Here is a 19295-nt window from a genome sequence, read left to right as displayed (position 1 = left end):
TAATAAATTTTTATATTGAGAAAAAAACTTTAAATTAATTCTTTAAATTAAAAAGATATACAAAAATTATTAAATTAAATGATCGAGATACAATAATAATTTAAATACGTGTCCTTTAATCTGATGAGATTGTAACATATACATATTTTAATTAAAAAAAATCAGATAATAAATGGCTAATATTGGTCACATGTTGCACGTATTCATTTGTTCTAATTCCATCTTAAAAATCCAAATAGGTGATGGAAAATTATGATAGATATGGGTAATTGCTGTTCGACAACACCGCTACGTACTTTAGCTAAAAGCTCAATTAAGATATTTTAATATTGGCCAAAAGAGTCCAAGGCTCAAAGGCTAACATTTGATCAAAAGGTTGAGGCGGCTGAGGGTTGCCTTATCAACTCAATATTAATGTATTTGAACTTGACAACGCTTTCATCTAGTTTATCTTTAAGTTATTTTAGATGTAATTAATAAATTTTATTCAATTTGCAAATAATAATTTTAATTGCACTGAACGATTTTCATTAAAATTATTTTTTATTCCAAATATTTATAAGATTTATTATAAATAAAAAATTTAATTGTATTGAATGAATTTCATTAAAAAATATTTTTTAATTTTAATTGTATAGAGTAATTTATAAATTAATATCAATGTACGTGACAACAAATATTAAGAACACAAAAAAGAAAAAGAAGAATTCTTTTATTTATTTTGTCGTCTCTGTTGACACCATTGCCTAATATATATTACAGCTCTATACGTATCTTCTTCTTCTTCTTCTTCTTCTTGGTTCACGCCAAGAATGTACGAGAAGAGAATGACCCACCCCCTTTTCATATTTTTACCTATTATTTGTACACATCTTAATTGAAAAGTTTGGAGGTGGTAAATTTTTCAGGTGTTGGAAAATTTATACATGCAATTGTTACTTTGTTACCACATAAGAGCAAACCCATCAAAATCTACAACCTAATATACAGTGACTCATCTAGAGTAGATACCATTAAAGCATTTATTGGTAATTAAATTCGTCTAGTTATTCTAATCTCCGGAGTTTAGAAAGACAGCCATGCAGCGTAAATGTTGATCAGAAGTTTAAAGACTAGAGGGTTATTCTAATCATCACACACCAGATTTCCTCAAGACTTTGTAAAAGCTTTAGGATCCTGGAACATTTGACTTTGGTCCTTTTGTTTTAAAATGAAAAGGAGTAGGGAGATCGTTTACAAGAGGATCGCCAAACATTTCAGATCTTATATATCGTTGATACGTATCCCAAATTTACTTTCATTTACTTACATTCAAGATTAGAGGATATCAATCTTATTTTTGTTTCAATATTACGCCTAGTATCAAATTTGTGATACAAAAACATAATTTCTTCACAATGCATGGTTCCTCTTAACATCATTAATTGTATTTGGCAAAAGAATAGGTTTTATACCCAAACCCAGGAGAATGGAATCACATTAATCAAGCCTGGGATAGCTAGTTTGTGTACACCCCATCCGCAAGCTGGAAAAAATAAAATGTTGTTCCTTCATGATAATAGCCCATTAACAGTCCAATTTATCTCAACTCAAAGCTGCATGCTTACTCTTTTCCAGACAATTAGGTACTCCAGCTGAATGATGAAAAATTTTGCAGTTGCTCGAGGTGTTTTGCAACTATGACCGACTGAATTGGGCCAAATCTCATCAAATATCAAACTAGGCATTTTCCAATCACATAAAATGTAAAAATGCACTAACAGATCACATTATGCTACCGTGGTTCTCCATGTTTCAAAAGGCCAAAAGAACCTAACATTCACAGGAACCATACGTACACTAGCCCAGAAGAACAGTGTGTGAAAGTCAAAGCTAAGATACAAGGACTTGATATGAGACCAAGGCATTCACTGCTAAAACGCATTTGATTATTCGAACATCTAGCTGTTTACAGTTAGAATGAATAAATATTTCCCAGAAATTGATCTTAACCTATGTTGTAAGGACCAGAAATTTCATACTATCAAAAAATAAAACTAAATACCTTAGAGTAACTATGGTAATGCAAAAAAAAAAAAAAGACACAAAATAAGATAGAAGTAGCATCCTCCTTCCCTGCAGTTCAAACCGCTTGAATTGCACCAGTCTTGCCCTTGCTCAAATCTGTGCCACCAACGGGTGCATTTGCATGAAATGCTGATTGTCGCGATGGTTCTCCTAGCAGTTTCAGGGATAGTGGAGAGGGCTCTCTATGGCCATTCTCAGTCTCTCCTATACTAAGCTGAGACATTCCAACTAGTTCATCTAGATTGACAGGTTCCTTGGGAAGTAATGGAATCGGCTTCAGTACCTGATGTTGAGATGCCTCTACGCCCTTCTCTTCATGAGGAGGGGCTGGATTTGGCGGCCAAAATGGGTAAGGAACAGGTAAATAAGGTGGCAAGAAACCATGGATCATTGGTGTGAATTCACTTGATCCCATCATGGTTTCTTCAGTTTCTTGAACTGTTTCTTGTGAAGCAGCTTCTCCATGCTCAAATTCAGAGTTGAGAGAGAGATTTAATGAAGGTATTGAATTTGCATTATCCGCTTCTTCCACCTGTGAAGAAGGCAGCAAAACTTGGTCTTCAGGCACTGGGGGAGTATCTGTAGCCTGCAAAAGAATGGAGAAGAAAATCAAACCAGAATTGATGAGAAAAAGTACCGTATATTTAGTTTAGAAAATAAAGAAACTACCCCATCCAGATGGCACACCATACAACCAATCCCAAATTCAATCAGAATTCAACAGCATGAACCCTATTGGCATAAAAACCAAAACAAACTGAACCTAAATCTGACCTCAAACCAAATTCAATTGCTATTTGTTAGCAAAGTAAGTACAACAAATGTTAATCTGAACCTGCACAGAACGCAAACTCAAATTGGCTCAAGAGTTGACAACTCCCAAATAGCCCAACCTGAAACCAACCACCCTGCCAAATTGTCACCTCTAATTTAGATTGTATATGTAGTTAATCTCCTCCGCTATACAGTGACACCATTTCATATTCACATGCACATTTGTTGACAATGATCCTAATATGCTATTTGTTAAAATCCCTTCAGTAATGGACAAAGGTAAGCTCTTTAGCACTATTATAAATTGATCCTCTTTACATTGATTATGTGGCTATGTTCAGATAGACCATGTTGCATGCCAAATCTAATGTGCTCAATGATATGATGTGTAGCTAACGTTTAGCAAATGCAGAAACAACATAAAATAGCAAGACAAACCATATCATCTGGGACCATGTCGAAAAGGCTTGAACGTCTCTTTCTTCGAGTAACATTACTCTGACGGATGAAATACTTCTGGGCATGACTTGCTACCTGAGTAGGTGTCCTTGACATTACAAAGTTTCTGGCTATACCCCGCCAATCCCCTTTCCCTAATTTCTGGAGGCCAATTAGAAAGAGCCGATGTTCCTCTTCAGTCCATGGGACACCTGTAAAGCAGCCAAAATTTAATTGGATATCTTCAAATATCATGGCTAAGAATAAATTTAATTAAGTCAACATATATATTCATTCCATCCCAACAGTTAAACTGAAAACCCACCCCCTATCCTCTCCTCTACTATGGTTGAGTCAAAGTAATATTGTACATAGGGTGTTCAAGCAGAAACAATGCGATAATTTGCCTGCTTGGAAGGTCATTCCTAGCTTTGAAAGCAAATAATGCATGTAACTAAAATAAGTAGTTCAAAATGATAACCAGAATGCAAAGTAGTTACCCAAACAGCTGTACTGCTGGAGGTATATCCAGTAGAGTTGGATGTCCTCATCAGCCATGACACAACATAAGGAAGGAAACAGATGATGGAATCACCTTGAAATGCAGAGCATATCAATTGTTGCTACCAATATAATCCACAGAAATCTACCAAAGGATCCAAATACCAACAATTACATTATCATGAAACTCAATGCAATACCAATCATATACTTGCAGAAACTGGCACAATTCAAACTCTTATACAAGATCATATTGCATTGGCTAGATCCCTGCTCTGAGTTCACAATCATGAGCCTATTTTCCAAAAGAATGGGGTAAGACACTGTTGAAGCTTCAATCTTGCAAACCAATACTTCACTCTCTCAATTTACTTGTAAAGAAGCCTACTAGATCACTCAAATAACTCATGTCACAAGGTAAGAATCAACTTATTCAACACATGCAGCAAAAAGTAGTGTTCCCCAAAAATTAAGAAGAAAACATATAACAATTATTAAAGTTAATCTAAAACTTAAAATTACCTTAATAGTATGGAACAAAACTTTCAGCTGATAATTTACATAAAGAAAGTAAACTAAATTGAAAAGGAATCCAAGTTCTCACCTAGAAACTACTTTCTATTTCCCAGGAATGACAGTTCTGTTGGAACCTAAATATTTCGGGAGACTAGAATCAGCAGGTATAAATAATTGAAATATCAGTTTCACAACTAAATATTCATTATGGGTCATGGAACATCTCATTTTCTAAACACGGTTCTGCTATGAGTTACCTATTTATAGCTATTCGATTAATACAACAAAAATTGAGTAAACTTGAAAACAAAGAAGTCACTTAAGCTTCACATCATGTACCAGCCAGTGTTTATTTGTATCTGCCGACACATGGACGGACATCCAAATAAACCACTTAATACAGCTTACAGAGTTCTTTTCCCAAGGTTTCTCTTAGCAGTTAGGGTATCTGCCTTGAAATACGTGGAGATCATGACAGCACAGAAAAGTCAAAACCATAAAGCACGATCCACGCCTTAGACTGTTCCCCCTGTAAAGGGAAAGCTCGCATTCCTCTAAACAATAATTTTTCAGAGACAATATAACCTTAAAAGCTCCATTCACAGTTCAGACATGGTGAAGCAAAAGAGAGATTCAATTATAACAAAGCAGCAAATTATCCAATATCCCTTACTCATGTGGTCCCCAAAAGACCAAACTACCCATAATAACAACATAAAAAGGTTTAAAAAAAAAAAAGAAAGATAGAGGAAAGCTCTACTAGGCGAGGCTATTAAAAAACAGGGGAAAACAATAATACCCACTTTCACTAAATCAAGGAAATTGACTAACACATGAATTAATCTCTTTTCTCCAATTTTATTAGCTTAATACACATGCTGGAATAATTGTTCATTTCCTAATCATGGTTATTTCAATAATTAAACTAAATTTACTAAAAGTAATCATCAGTACGGTACTTTTTAATACATTAAAAAAAACTGAGGTATATATAGACAAGTTTAATCTTAAAAAATAAACAAAAGAAGATCATTTGCTCATACTTAATCATCTGCATATAATTTCACAAAACCCCAAAACAAAGAAAAATCGAAAAACTTGGTACTCGATTTTCTTAGACAAAATTTTACTAAAACTCAAGAATTTAATATACGATAAATAAATTGAGAACTACATAAATTGCCAATCAATGAGAAAACACTTAACAAACTTTAAAACAAAAAAAATATATTTTTTTCAAAAAGAAAGTTAATAAGCATAATTAATACACGATGGATTAAATAAATATTTTTCATTTAATTTGGCACAAAGATAAAAACAAGCAAATAAATAAGTTAAGAAGCAAAAACAAATCACAAAAAGAAAAAACATAGTTGATCATCAACATACTCTAAGGTCTAAATTATGTCTTTCAATAAATAATAAACAAACCAAAGAACCTAATCCAAAATCCAAATAAGCAACCTTCAAATCCCCGGAAAAAGGTTAGATAAGCAAACAAAAAACTCAAAACGCGACGTTTTGGAGTAATCACCTTTCTTTCTCTCTCCGCGACGGTTTGTAGAGGCGTGTGCGGCGGGGTCATCAGAGAGGTAGCCGTCGGGCACGTGGTTCGGGTCACGGACGTGATCCGATAAAGGCGAGTCCGGATTAGGTGAAGCGGCGGCTGATGACGAGCTATGGTAGTGCGCGGACGACAAATTTCCCATACTCGCACTCTTCTTTATTATTGACCCGTCCGTCAAACGAACACCGAATAGCTTCACTCCTCCGCCAACTCCGCCGCTTCCGCCACCACCCCGCGTGGGACACGTGCGGGAGTTGTGGCCGTTGTTGCTGCAATGCGAGCATCGCCGAGTCATGACTCGCCCGAGCCAAAACCAAAAAAAAAAACTAATCTTATTTATCTATTTGTTAATACAAATTTTGAAAATAAATCTAGATTAATAAATATAAATAGATTTAGACAGAGAAAGAGGGTTTTTCTAGAGAGAGAGAGGGAGGGAAGGAGGTTGCATGGAAATGAAGGAGATTAAGGAGGGAGGAGTACAAGAAGGGGGCAAAAGGAGATGGAGGGTATTTTGGGAATTTAAAGATTTAGATCAGACTTGGAGGATTAAGAGGATCACGGTGGATCGTACGTTGGACACAAATGCAATGACGGATTCACCCTTATATGGAAATAACGTCCTGCTTTTCTTCTTTTTTGGGGTCGTCGAATTTGCGCGTGCTCCTGTTGTTTCGGATTTTTCCATTTTATTTCAAAATTTTAACTAAAATTTACTCGGAAAAAAAGTAACTATGAAATAAATCTTAGAATTTTGTTATTTTTCTATCTGCTTGTTACAATAAATTAAATTATATAAATATTATTCAAATAATAATAAATAAAGCAAAAGAGTTCTTTACTTAAAAATATCTAAAATAAATATTAAAAATATCTAAATTATAAGATAAATCATTCAAACTACACAAGTTCTTAGCTTTAATATGATTTAGATGGTATCGTGTTCTTTTTTTTTTTGAATGAATCTTATAACTTGATTTGTAAAATGATTATCGAATAAATATGATTTATATGTCATTATGTATTTGTTTATTCTATATGAAAAATTACATAGATATCATTTTTTTATAAAGACATTAAGTATGACAAAAAATAATTTTATGGCATGTTGTTAATGTTACGGACTAGGCATGTTATTAATGCTACGGGCTTGAAACTTTAACCAAGATTCGTGTGACGTTTGAGTCTTGCTTAGTCTTGCGTATGAATACTAAGCAAGCTTATCTCGTAAAGATACTGAATATTGCATATACTAAGCAAGTTTATCTTGTAATGATCTATCTTGTACTGATGCTAAATATTGCGGAAACTAAGCAAGCCTATTTTGGAATGATCTATCTTGTAATGATGTTGAATATTGGGGAGACTAAGCAAGCCGATCTGTCTCATTAATGATACTAAATATTGTGGATATTAAACAGGCCTATCTCGTAATGATAATCGAGACTAAGCAAGCCTATCTATCTCGTAATGATACTAAGTATTGTGGATGCTAAGCAAGCCTATCTTGTAATTGAGACTGAGCAAAGCTTATCTATCTCGTAATGATACTGAATATTGTGGATACTAAGCAAGTCTATCTTGTAATAATCTAACTCGTAATGATGCTGAATATTGCAAAGACTAACTAAGCTTATCTTGTAATGATACTGAATACTGCGGAGACTAATGCTAAGTATTGCGAAGACTTTGTAATGGTTCTGAATAATGCGGAGACTAAGCAAGCTAGAATATTGCGAAGACTAAACAAGCGTATCTTGTAATGATCTATCTCGTAAGCAAGCCTAAGACTCTAGCTTTCGAATAACTTGGTTTATAGCTTGATTGGTAAATTTTGTGCCTTACAACAAAACATAAAAAGGTTATTTATCAAGAAAACTCATCCTAAACCTAAAGTGACGTTTGGTATTTTGCTAGTTATGTGATTGTTGAGAAAATAACATTATAGTATTTGCTATAACATAGGAAAGTTATGATTACAGGGAATATAATTAGTAGGAATATTTTATTATAATATTTGGTTTAAAAGCACTTTACTGAGAATATAGTGTGAATTAACAAAATTACCTTTATGTATGAAAATAAAAAGTTGAATAAACTTACATTCTTTTTAATATAAATTTTTAACTTTTCAATTTTATCCCTTGAAATAGTAAATAATAGGATAAAATACCCCACCTCTTAATTTTTAGTTATAATTATATGCGGATCTATTAATTTTCAAAATAGATAGTCCACCATAAAAGAATAATTTTCACCGAACACATAAGTCTAGCGATTAGTCCATTATTAATATTTTCGTTAGTTTGATGATGTGATAATTGAAAAAATAATTTTACCCTTCGTCAATTTTAAAAATTATCATACTATATAAACTATAATTTTTTATTTTAATTTTTTTCTTATTAAAAAAAACTAAGCACTGATCGGGTGTTCCTTGGGAAGCACCCATCGTGGGTGGGAGCATTGATCGAGTGTTCCCTAAGAAGCACAGATCGTGTGCTCTTTGGGGAGCACCCAACATAGTGCTCCTTGAGAGCACTGATCTTGGTAGTTTGGCAGCACCAAATTTGATGTTCCTTGAGAAATTCAGCTGAATCTGAGCTAGATCCGGTTACGAGGTGGGCGGTCGACATAAGAAACATCATTGGCAAGTTAAAAAAAGTAAAAAAAAAAAGAAAAGAGAAAGACATATTAGACATTTCAATTTAAATATTAACATCGTTTAGCTGTTTGAGGCGAAGTGTTCATTTTACAAACTAGTGGACTCGTGTGTAATTATGTTTAAAAGTTATGGATGATAGAGTATTTTATCCTAAATAATAACATGACAAAAATAATATAATATTTTAATATTAAAATATACAAAATTACTAAATATTTAGTAGTACCTTAAACTTATAAATATTAAAAATAATAATGCCTAAAATTATCACATGAACAATAAAAACCATTATCCAAAGAATTTTCTAATTTTTTCATCTTTAAACTTTTGGACTAATAGTTTCTCTTTTTATTTTTTAAAATAAATAATAAATACTTTTAATAACAATTTTTTTAACAAGAAAGCAGGCTGCTCCAATTGCCCGCAACAAGAACATGGCCAAATATACTGGTAAGGATGCTTTCCATTTGAGAGTGAGGGTTCATCCCTTCCATATTCTACAAATCAACGAGATGCTTTCATCTTCTTCCTCTTCTTCTTCTTCTTCAAAAAAAAAAACTAAATGCTTTCATGCGCTGATGCTGATAGGCTTCAAATTGGAATGAGGGGTGCTTTTAGGAAACCCAAAGGAACATGCGCAAGAGTCAAGTCCTGACTTTTGTGTGTTGTAAGGACGGCAACAGCCATCATGCATAAGAGAATTTCACTGAAATGTGCAGGTGACCTGGGGAGAGGACGAAGAAGAAGAAAAAAAGAGAAAATAAAGACAGAGTGTGGGGGGATAAGTTAGGAAAAAAATATTTTAACTTTCTCTTTTCCTCCTTCAGCTTACCCCATTGTAATGACATTACAATTGCAAGCGCATTCCCTTCACTTATTTACAAACCAAACATTATAAAGTCATTACACCCATTTAAATTGCAAAGAAAGTAGAAGACTTCCACAATACCAAAGACTTTCTAAAAGAATTTTAAATTTACTTAAAGTACAAGTAAAGTAAATAATATAAAAAAAACATAAATAAGATAAATATTCTATGCCTAATAGAACACAATTAGCCTAAAATCCTAGAACTTAGTCACCTCTTTTGTTGGTGACATTACACAAGGATTCTAACCTAAGTAAATTACTTTCATACGGCCCAGCTTTGTTGGCGTGTAATGGATCTAGAAACTTTCAATTATTGCTAGTTCGATGGTGTTTGTTGTTAGTCCAATACCTTATCAATCTGGACAGGATCAAGATAGTTCTTAAATTATATTAATCAAACCTGTTCAATGCATTTGGATAACAAAATAGGATGAAAAGAAATGCCGTGTGGGTCGAGACACTGCTGAATTTGCAGCTCAAGCGAACAACAACTTGCTCTCTGTAGCAATAAAATGCACATTGTTTGCCATTTCTCCCTATAGTTCTGACCAAGAACGTGTTTGGAACACAACCATTGCAACAAAAATAATTTTTTTAAAGCATCCTAAAATTTGAGTAAGATAATTTGAATTCCCTTTTTGAAATTAAAAAAAGTAGTAAATCATTTGATAACATATTGTACGTGCTACAGTTTTGCATAATAGTATTTTTCTAATTATGTCCAAAACTCGGAAGAAGAATAATGTAGATACAGTCATAAATTTCAATCTTGTACGTAGGTTTAACTATCCTAAAGGAATCTTTATTTTAGAAGATGTATAACTAAATAATGTTTTATAGTTATTAAAAATAATATCAGACGGAAATCTATTTGTTAATATTTATTTCGGATTATTAAGGGAAAAAAATAAAAATTGGAAAAGGGCTTTGATTTTTTTCTTCGTCAAAGTTTTGGGATATAAAAGTGATTGCAAGAGATTCCGACATAAAAATTGAGACTAAGATTTGCGTTTCCATATTTATGGAAGGGATGGTCAGGATGTAATATAGGAAGGCACAGATTCACCAAATCAGATCACTCTTAAATGTTTTGGTCAATTTTTTTAAGATTTCAATTATTACAGCATTTTCATGTCAGAAAAACCGTCTTCTTTTTAATGACCAAATTGCCCACTTTTTCATCAATTTGGTTAACTTGGTACTTGATATGGAAAGAAAGGTGTTTCAAATCAATTAGGACTCCTATAGAAACCCTAATGGGATACTACTGGACCACTTCAACAATGCCACGTGGAATCAGGTGGTAGCCCACATTTGATTGTTGGGGGGGATTGATTTCACGGATCACTGTACACTTGTACTAAAAAGAATGATGGATTTTTTAAAAAAATTTTTTACCCTTTTCTTTTTCTTTCTTACTCCATTAGGAATATATAAGTTATTATTATGTCTTTCACAGACTTTTGCTTGTAAAGTTGTATTTGGTCAATAAATTGAATGTTTTGATGGGTGGTCGCTATCTATCCAAACCATTTTATGCCCTCGTTAACATTTAAGTATTTTTAAAGATTTTGGGACAGCATATGTTGAAATAAATCCAAGCGAGTGTTGATTTTATGCATCATAGACATATTTCTCTTATTGACAAGAGGAGATAAAAAAAATAAAAATGTTAATTTTGAATTTTCTACCAAATATTTTAATTACTCGAATTTTTTTTTTGTTTAACTAAATAACTAAGAAAGGGATATAAAGATGAAACTAGACTTGAGAGTTGATTTTAGATATATTTTTTAAATCCTTTTTACCATTGTCTTTGAATGAGTCTTGTGAGTGTTTAAATAAAGTGCTTATTTATTAGATATAGTTTTTTGTTTTATAGATACTTTGGGAACAAGAAATGAGTCAAAAGAGCTCTTTCTACCCTAGATTTTATCTCATATATCCCAAACCTTGATTTGGATCTAAACATCTGTTATAATACACGATATGTGCCAAACTTATCATGATTTGTCCAATATAATTTGTCCTTAAACCTAATTAGGATAAGTTTGACTCTTAAAAATCTTATCAACAAGGCATAAACCTAGTAGCAGATCTCCTCCTCTTAACATATATCACAGAGAAAAAGAGAGAGAGAGAGAGAGATAGAAATGGACCAGAAGATCCCAACCCGCCAACCAATTTCGCAATTGTAGACCATATCCAATGTATTTTAATAATGTGAGACATATTTTTTCATTATAAAAGAACCTTATCTTAGGGCAAAGATTAAAGCTAACTTTGTACGGACACGTGAAGGCACTTGATTGGTGCTTTTAGATATGACGCGTGGCCTAAAAAATTGGATATTTTTCTTTGGATTGATGAGAGAGAGGGTAGCAAGCCAGCAAGTGCAAAGTCAAGCTTTTGTGGACTTTTTATTTGTCATCAAGAAAAAAACAAAGAGGTGTCCTCCCTTCTATTCTTTCTATGGAGAAAACAAAACAAAAAAAGAGGAGGGATTGGCATAAAACCAAAACAAAAGTATGTTATCTTGAAGGTGAACTTCCGGGAATCTTTGAGCATGACTCCTATCCTACTTCGTAAATTTTTAATTGGGTAATGAACATGGATTTACAAATGGAAAGCTATTTGCACCAGTGAACTTTTGCATGTGGTGTTGGGATTTGATTTTGTCCTTTTCCCCTTCCCAAAGGAAACCCTGTTTAAGTGTGAAAACAGGTAATACTTTAAGCCCATCAGCACGTTAAGCGGTGGTAATCTTCCTTCTTTCTGCTCCAAAAGATTTGAGGTTTTGGATTTGGTTTTAGCATATATCATCATCAGTCTAGTCACTCTAGTGTGTGTGGGTGAAAAAATGGAAAAAAAAAAAAAGTACATATATTTTTTTCTTTTGTTTTTTTGGCATCAACCCATGTGAAAGAAGATCACAAGCATTCTTTTATACAGATTGTTTGCTCATATTTTTTGTAGTAACAACATCTTAAAAAAAGAATAATACACATATAAATAAAAGATTCATAGTATAATTAATAATATAAATATTGTTTAATCAAAATAAATAGTTTTTCTTTTTAATACTGACCACATATTTCTCTCGAAGAAAAATCCAAAACCAATTGTCCAATTCTCTCTCTCATGTGCTACAAAAGAAAAGAAAAATGGCATATGCATTGAGAGCTACACAAATATCACCAAAAGTGAAAGAAAATGATAGGGCCAAATGAATTAAATCTGGAATCCAATCATCGTTTCTCCTTTTAATATGACGAGCTTTAATTAGATTTTTCTCTTTGTTTTTTAGTAAATTGAAGTTCAGATATAACAATAATAATAAAGATGATACGAATATGAACCACACAAAATTTTGAAAGGTGAAGAGCACAAATTCCCACATCAAATCAACCATTTGTTTTTAGGCTATAATCAGACCAGCAATTTGCACTTTTCCTTCTAATCTTTTCAAGGTTTCTACTTATCCAGTTGTATTAATTTTGCATTTCATGCCTATCCAAAATGTGTGGTTATATCGCCAATATTTTAACAAAAAAAAAGAAAAATAAATAAAATCTAGAGAGGGACTTTCTGTTTATTTAATTTTAACCCACATAAAGATATTTTTAATTATTAATGATGGGCAAGCTTTCACTTGAACGTGGGTGGCAGTCAAGAGAAGTGCCCAGATTTTATACACAGCAAGGAGAATTTCAGAATTGGTAGACCAATGAAGAAAGGCAAGTGTGTCTTGGGTCAGTTCTCGGAGCAACAAAACCAGAAGAAAAGGAATTCAGCGATTGCCTTAAGCTTAAAATTGATAGCCTTGACCTTAGATTTGGATTGCTCATCTCTAAAGTCAAGCATTGTGGCTAGCCGCCCTCGTGATTATAAAGTTTCCAATCATATGGGATTACGTGGACACCATATTTTAATTTCAAATTTCTTTTATTTTATTTTTTGGGTAGTATGCCCTAATTAAGAACATAAAACGAAAAATTCTACAAAAGGGTAATCAAATTTTATAAAAAAAAAAAAATTACGATTTAATTCTACATTTTCAATCGTAACAAGCTTGGTGCTACATCTTAGTATATCCAATATAATTTTTAACCACATTTGAGTATATGGTATTTATTTTAGGAGTGTTGTCTTAAATTATTTGCTTTATATAATGTGGTAACAGTTTGTTGATCAAATTCTTATATTTTAATTGGTACTAACGATAAAACATCATTCATGAATTTATCCATTACCTAAAAGCAAGTCAATAAAATAAAATTACCTATGAATCTATTCGTTTACCTTTTTTTTTTCAAAAAGAAAGATTTTATAGGTCAACCAATAATTTTTTTCCGTATAAGTTCCCATACCCATCCCTATCCCCGCCTTAAGAAAGAAATATCTTCTCATTCTCACCTCCACAGGGAACTAACAGAAATTTTTTTTTAATTTGAAAATTCTTAAATTTAAATACTCAATATTTTGTTAATTTATTGTGTTCAATTAATCTAATTAATTAAGAATAATTTAAACTAAATTCAATAGGGTACACTATTCAATATAGATCAAAGTAAAATTATTAAAAGTTTCAACATACAAAATACAAATATAACTAGAAAATACAAACACAACTAAATCTAAAAGTACGCAAGTTCACCAAATAAAACTTATAAATTCAAAACAGTTACATCTAGTATAAAAAAATATATCTAATATTTTAGGGCGGCGAATTCTTCATCTCCTCCATCTCTATTTTTGTAATCGTTCATTCCCGTCAAAGTGAAGAATCGAATTTTTAACTAAATTCCAATGAAATTGACATCCCTAAAATTAACAATATTTTTTTTTTATCAAAGTACAACTTCTATTATAACGCAAGCCCAAGACAAGTTGAGGAATGGGCAATTACATGACACCTTCATTTTCCTGGTGTGAACATTTTATAGAGCCGTGGACTTGCGTTGTTTGAGCGAATTTTCAACGACAAGAACAAGAAAAAGAAGGAAAGAGTAAGGAGATTGCCCACTTCAAAAGAAACAATCAAGACTTGAGAACGGTCTTCTTCTTAATTTTTCTTTACAATTCAAACTAATTCCTGTTTCTGTCTCATAATGTAGAGGGGTCACTATTAAAATCCAATTGATATAATTACTTGTAATGTTCTCAAAATTTTCAAGTAAATATGTGGTAAAAATAAAAAATATATAATTTAATTGATTTTATTATAATAAAATTCAACTTCGATTAATCAAGATATATGTTTTAAAAGATGATTACAGTAATAGAAAAAGGGAAAGGTAATAGAGACAATATAATTTAGATGGTTTTTCTAGCATAGAGAGACGTGTTGCAACAAGTAAAAAAGAGTACACTATAGGCAACTGAGAAAAAGATCGTAGTAGTCCTTAAAACGTAAGTAGTATTGTAATAGCTGATGAGGAATAAAAATCAAAGAATATGTGGAAAATTCGCAACGATTCATTTAGATTTTTCAGTCATTACGACAATAACTAGGATGAATGGAAACAATTATAAAGGAAAGAATGTGCTATATAAAAATTAGAGGTGTACAACTAAAAATAAAAAATTTATTATTATTATTATTATTATTATTATTATATATACTTTACATGTGATTAGGAAATAGATGTGTTACATATTTGAGAACGTCATTTATACGTTACGTACTTAAAAGCATCACTTGTGCGTTACACACTTGGAACGTCACTTGTGCATTGCGTACTTGAAATGTGTTATATATTTGAGAATGTCACCTGTGCATTACGCACTGGAAACATTAAGAGTATGCAAATGGTTATTTCAGTTAGTTCGGTTTTTGATATCTAATAACTGAACTAACTGAATTCCTATTTAAAAAATAACTAAAATCAAACCGAACTATACAAATAACCAAACTAACCGAAACCGAAATAATTCTATTAGTTCGGTTTGGTTTTCAAAAACTGAACTTGATAATTTTTTTTTTGTTTGTATATATTTTATTTATGCTGTATTTTTCTCAATAAATCAATACTACAAAAATATTAAAAATGATAATAAAAAATTTTAATAAATAAAATGGATACTCATATAATTAAAGAGGAACTAAAGAGGATAAGAGATTAGGTTTAGGATTTATTTTTTATGCAAAATCTCCATAATACCCTTACTTAAGTTCAGTTAGTTCGGTTAAAAATTTTTCTAACCGAAACTGAACCAAATAAATTTTAATAACCGAACTATTCAAAGAACCGAACTAACTGAACCGAAAAAATCAAACTCATTTCAGTTCGATTTGATTATTCGATTCGATTTACATTTGCTCACCCTTAGGAAACGTCACCTGTATGTTGCATGTCACTCGTGCGTTACGCATTTGGGAACGTCACCTATGTGATACATATTTGGGAACGTCACTTGTACGTTACATATTTGGAACATCACCTACGCATTATGTACTCGAAAACATTCTCCATGCGTTACACATTTAGAACATCACTTATGAATGTATAAACCTTTCTGTCTCTTGTGTGAAAATTTTATTATTAAAAAATAATAATTTTTTAATAAATAATTATAATATAAGATAATTAATATTACTAAAATAAATTTTGGATTCTAATGACAATTTTTTAGGTAATATATATATATATTAAAATCTTGAAAATTTAACTATTTTAAACTTTAATTTTTTTTGTTTTTAGTAGTGATATCAAATAGTTTTTTTTTTGTTAATGTATGTGACCTTTATAATGCTATTAAAATTTTGTATGATGCAATCAAAAATTACAAAAATATTATAAAAAGTGTTACTAACAAAAGTACTTTTATAATCATTTAAAAAATGTGTAGTCATTATAATGTATGTAAAGATAATCTATAACATACTTAAAAGGAAGCTCTAAAGAGGCTTCCTCCACGAGCCATGTGGAGGGCATAGAAAAAAAAAGAAAAAGGAAAGAAAAAGTGAGGTAGAAAGAGAAAGAAAAAAACAAGTAGAAAGAGGCTCGTGCGTTGCACACAGGCCAGCATAATCCTTTCTTCTCCCGACAAGTCCAATAAAGCTATTACTGCTACACAGAAGAAAAAAAACCACTGCCAATATGAAGTGTGCCTAGTAAAGTTATTATTACTACATAGAAGAAGAAAACCATTGCCAATACGTGACAAGCCCAGTAAAGCTATTATTGCTACACAGGAAGTAGAAAACCACTATCAATATGAGGAAGAACATCGTTCCACGAGCTTTTTTTCTTAACAAAGTTTGAGTAAGGAGAATTTGTGAAGTGCCAATTTGGGTATGATTACCAAGTGAACCTCTTTCACTTGGTAGTTTTCCTCGTGTTTCTTCACTTCTCCTTGAGGACTCCATATACACTTGGTAAAGCTAAAATTATATTCCTCCAACTTATGATTGAATTGGTATTCAAAATTAGTAATGCTTTTGTATAAGACATACTTATTAGATTAATTTCAAAATTAACATTCAATTGCCAATATTCCATGGGCAAGACCTTCATGGGTTAGTATAAGTACTGCTATTCATATGAATGTTACTCATTATTATACGTGACCAAGAGAGAACACTCAACTTCACATCAAGAAAGTTACCTCTTAATTTGATATGAAGGAGATTAGTTCAATCTTTTAAATAAGTAAGCATAAAAAATGCGGCTAATTTGTGAATAGTAAGTTATGTCCAAGAAGTGAGCGGTAAAACTTGTGACTAATAGTATAATATCATTACAGTCAAATTATAAGCGCTAAAGCTAACGATTGAAATATGAGTGATGAATTATATGGTTAAAGAATAACATTAAAGCCAAAGTAAAATAGATAAAATTTGCTACTGAAATAAGACTTTTTTTTCAAATGTCAAATTTTTAATACGTGAAGTAATTAATGATAGAAATCATAGACATATCTTACATGAGCGCGAAACAGGTTGTTCTGGATCCTGTTGTTTTCCAACTACTATTTTTCCTACTTACACCCTTTTATAAAATATTTTACGTAGGTCTCTACATTCAGCAAGTGAATAACCAATTCTATAGTGATAGTAACAATACCTTGGATTAGACTTTTTTTTTATTGTTGGTGGTCGTGAAATGTAGGATAAGTTCACTTATCCACCCCTTATCCATTCATGGAGAAGTGCTCTCACTCTATCTAATGGGATTGAGAATGGTGGTAAAGAATTAATCTCATATTCTTGTCTTTTTCTTAAGCTGTCTCTTCTAAGACATAAAAGAGGTCAAAGATCTTTTCTTTCTCTGCCTCCTTATTGTATTGTGTTTATTGTTGGGGAATTTCTCCTTTCAAAACAACTAGCTCTTTGTAAATTTTCCAAATGTACCCTATACTCATTGAACATACTTTGGATGCAAACTTTCACTAACTCTTTCTCATAATGAGAATTTTGTATGTCTGATTTCCTTTCTCTAAAGCATTGGATGTATTTTATGAGAACTTCCCCTTAAATTTTGATGCTCTTTTCCTAAATTAATAATAGTAACTTTTTCTTAGATAGAGAAGAACTTTTCCTAAAACATCTTGCACATTTGAACCCACAATTGCATAAAACCAAGAGTGAGATTGACATACCAAGCATAGGCCTTTTCGGTAAAAGACTTAGAGAATTCTTTTAACTTCAAATTATCATTTAATCCAACTACTCCAAAGATCTACACAAACTTCATTACATATTCTCGAGCAACACTAGTCTTGCCATTGAATTTCTTGAATTTTTGGCTGGTGTAATCCTTGGGATATAGCTTGGCCACTACGATGGCGAGATAGGGCAACTTAAGATTAAACTCTGAAAAATTGAGGTTCTTATTCTATAGTCAAGCAATTTCTGAAGCTCTTCTTTTGTGACAAAACTTTAGTAGTGGTTAAAGGAGTTGCTGTAGTCAGATTACTAACAATAGAGGGATTAGTTTTATTGGCCAGTGGGTTAATTGTGCTTTCTCCATTTCCTCCATTTCCATTCTTGTTGTTCACCCTATTAGTAGCATTTTCATTATTATGGGGCGACATGAGTTGGACTTGGAGGGTTGTAGCAAGAGAAGATGCAAGCTAGAAAATGGTCTCTATTATCCACTTCTTATTATTCTCCAACATTTGTATCATTTCTTAGGAGGCTTGAAATATTTTCATGAGCTCCTTGATATTGGTAGGAACAAATGTTTCTTGGTTCTCCGGAGTACTCACCATATCTTCCAACAGTGTAATTTTTTTGCTAACACTTTTAGGGTAACACATTTTATGTGGGAGAACGTATTCGTTATGGAAAGAGCATGTTCATTATGGAAAGAACAATTTATTAGGCGTTATGAGAAGTGCACATAATTGGAACCTACATGACAATTCTAGATAGTGGAGTAGTGACACTTAACAATGTATCACGTGTTTTCTTGAAAAAAAAGAAAAGAAAAGTGAAGCACTCATACTTTAAGAAAAGATTAAGATGAAGTGCTCATAATTACTTCTATATGTGAGCTATCATGGCAAATTCTCTAAAACATCCACATCCCAAGAGTAAAAATAACCCATGAACCCTATTATTCGTTCTGAATTACTTTTACTTACGTATGACATAATTATTCCATACTTATTCTCACTATGTAAGATAATACTTAAAAAATTAATAATTAATCAAAAATTGAACGTCTACAAGTAATTAGAAGAGACACCATAGATGAGATTAGACTGAACAATACTTTATCCTAAACAGCTGTCATTGACTTCGCTTTGTCCATCACCACCCAATGATAAAACATGGACAAAAATAGTTGAATTTAACATGTGGTAAATCATTGGCATCATACTGACTCCATTGGATTCTCATTATTCTCACCTTCATAAACAGACATTTTCTTCTTTTCGTTCACTCCC

General features: G+C 32.0%; 1 protein-coding gene across 2 annotated transcripts; it reads right to left on the bottom strand.

The window, feature by feature from the left end:
* On the bottom strand, positions 1894-6332 carry LOC18596016. Of its 2 annotated transcripts, none has more exons than XM_007024240.2 (3): positions 5831-6332; positions 3280-3491; positions 1894-2653 (listed from the first exon to the last, which is right to left on the bottom strand). In XM_007024240.2, the coding sequence occupies exons 1-3, from the start codon at positions 6156-6158 to the stop codon at positions 2123-2125; spliced, it is 1071 nt and encodes a 356-aa protein (XP_007024302.1). In that variant the 5' UTR covers positions 6159-6332; the 3' UTR covers positions 1894-2122. The 2 variants fall into 2 exon arrangements, with proteins under 2 accessions (XP_007024302.1, XP_017979215.1); XM_018123726.1 differs by lacking the exon at positions 5831-6332 and adding an exon at positions 3780-3920.

Source organism: Theobroma cacao, chromosome 6, assembly GCF_000208745.1.
Source record: "Theobroma cacao cultivar B97-61/B2 chromosome 6, Criollo_cocoa_genome_V2, whole genome shotgun sequence".
Lineage (NCBI taxonomy): Eukaryota > Viridiplantae > Streptophyta > Magnoliopsida > Malvales > Malvaceae > Theobroma > Theobroma cacao.
Note: the sequence above shows the minus strand (reverse complement) of the source record. Positions and strands in the feature narration are given on the sequence as shown.

Excerpts from the sequence above, each read along its gene's own strand:
- LOC18596016 (XM_007024240.2), bottom strand. The coding sequence starts at position 6,158 with ATGACTCGGCGATGCTCGCATTGCAGCAACAACGGCCACAACTCCCGC. Across the intron at positions 3,492-5,830 it reads TCGCGGAGAGAGAAAGAAAG|GTGTCCCATGGACTGAAGAG; the intron begins GTGATTACTCCA and ends GCTGCTTTACAG. Across the intron at positions 2,654-3,279 it reads ACATGGTCCCAGATGATATG|GCTACAGATACTCCCCCAGT; the intron begins GTTTGTCTTGCT and ends ATTCTTTTGCAG.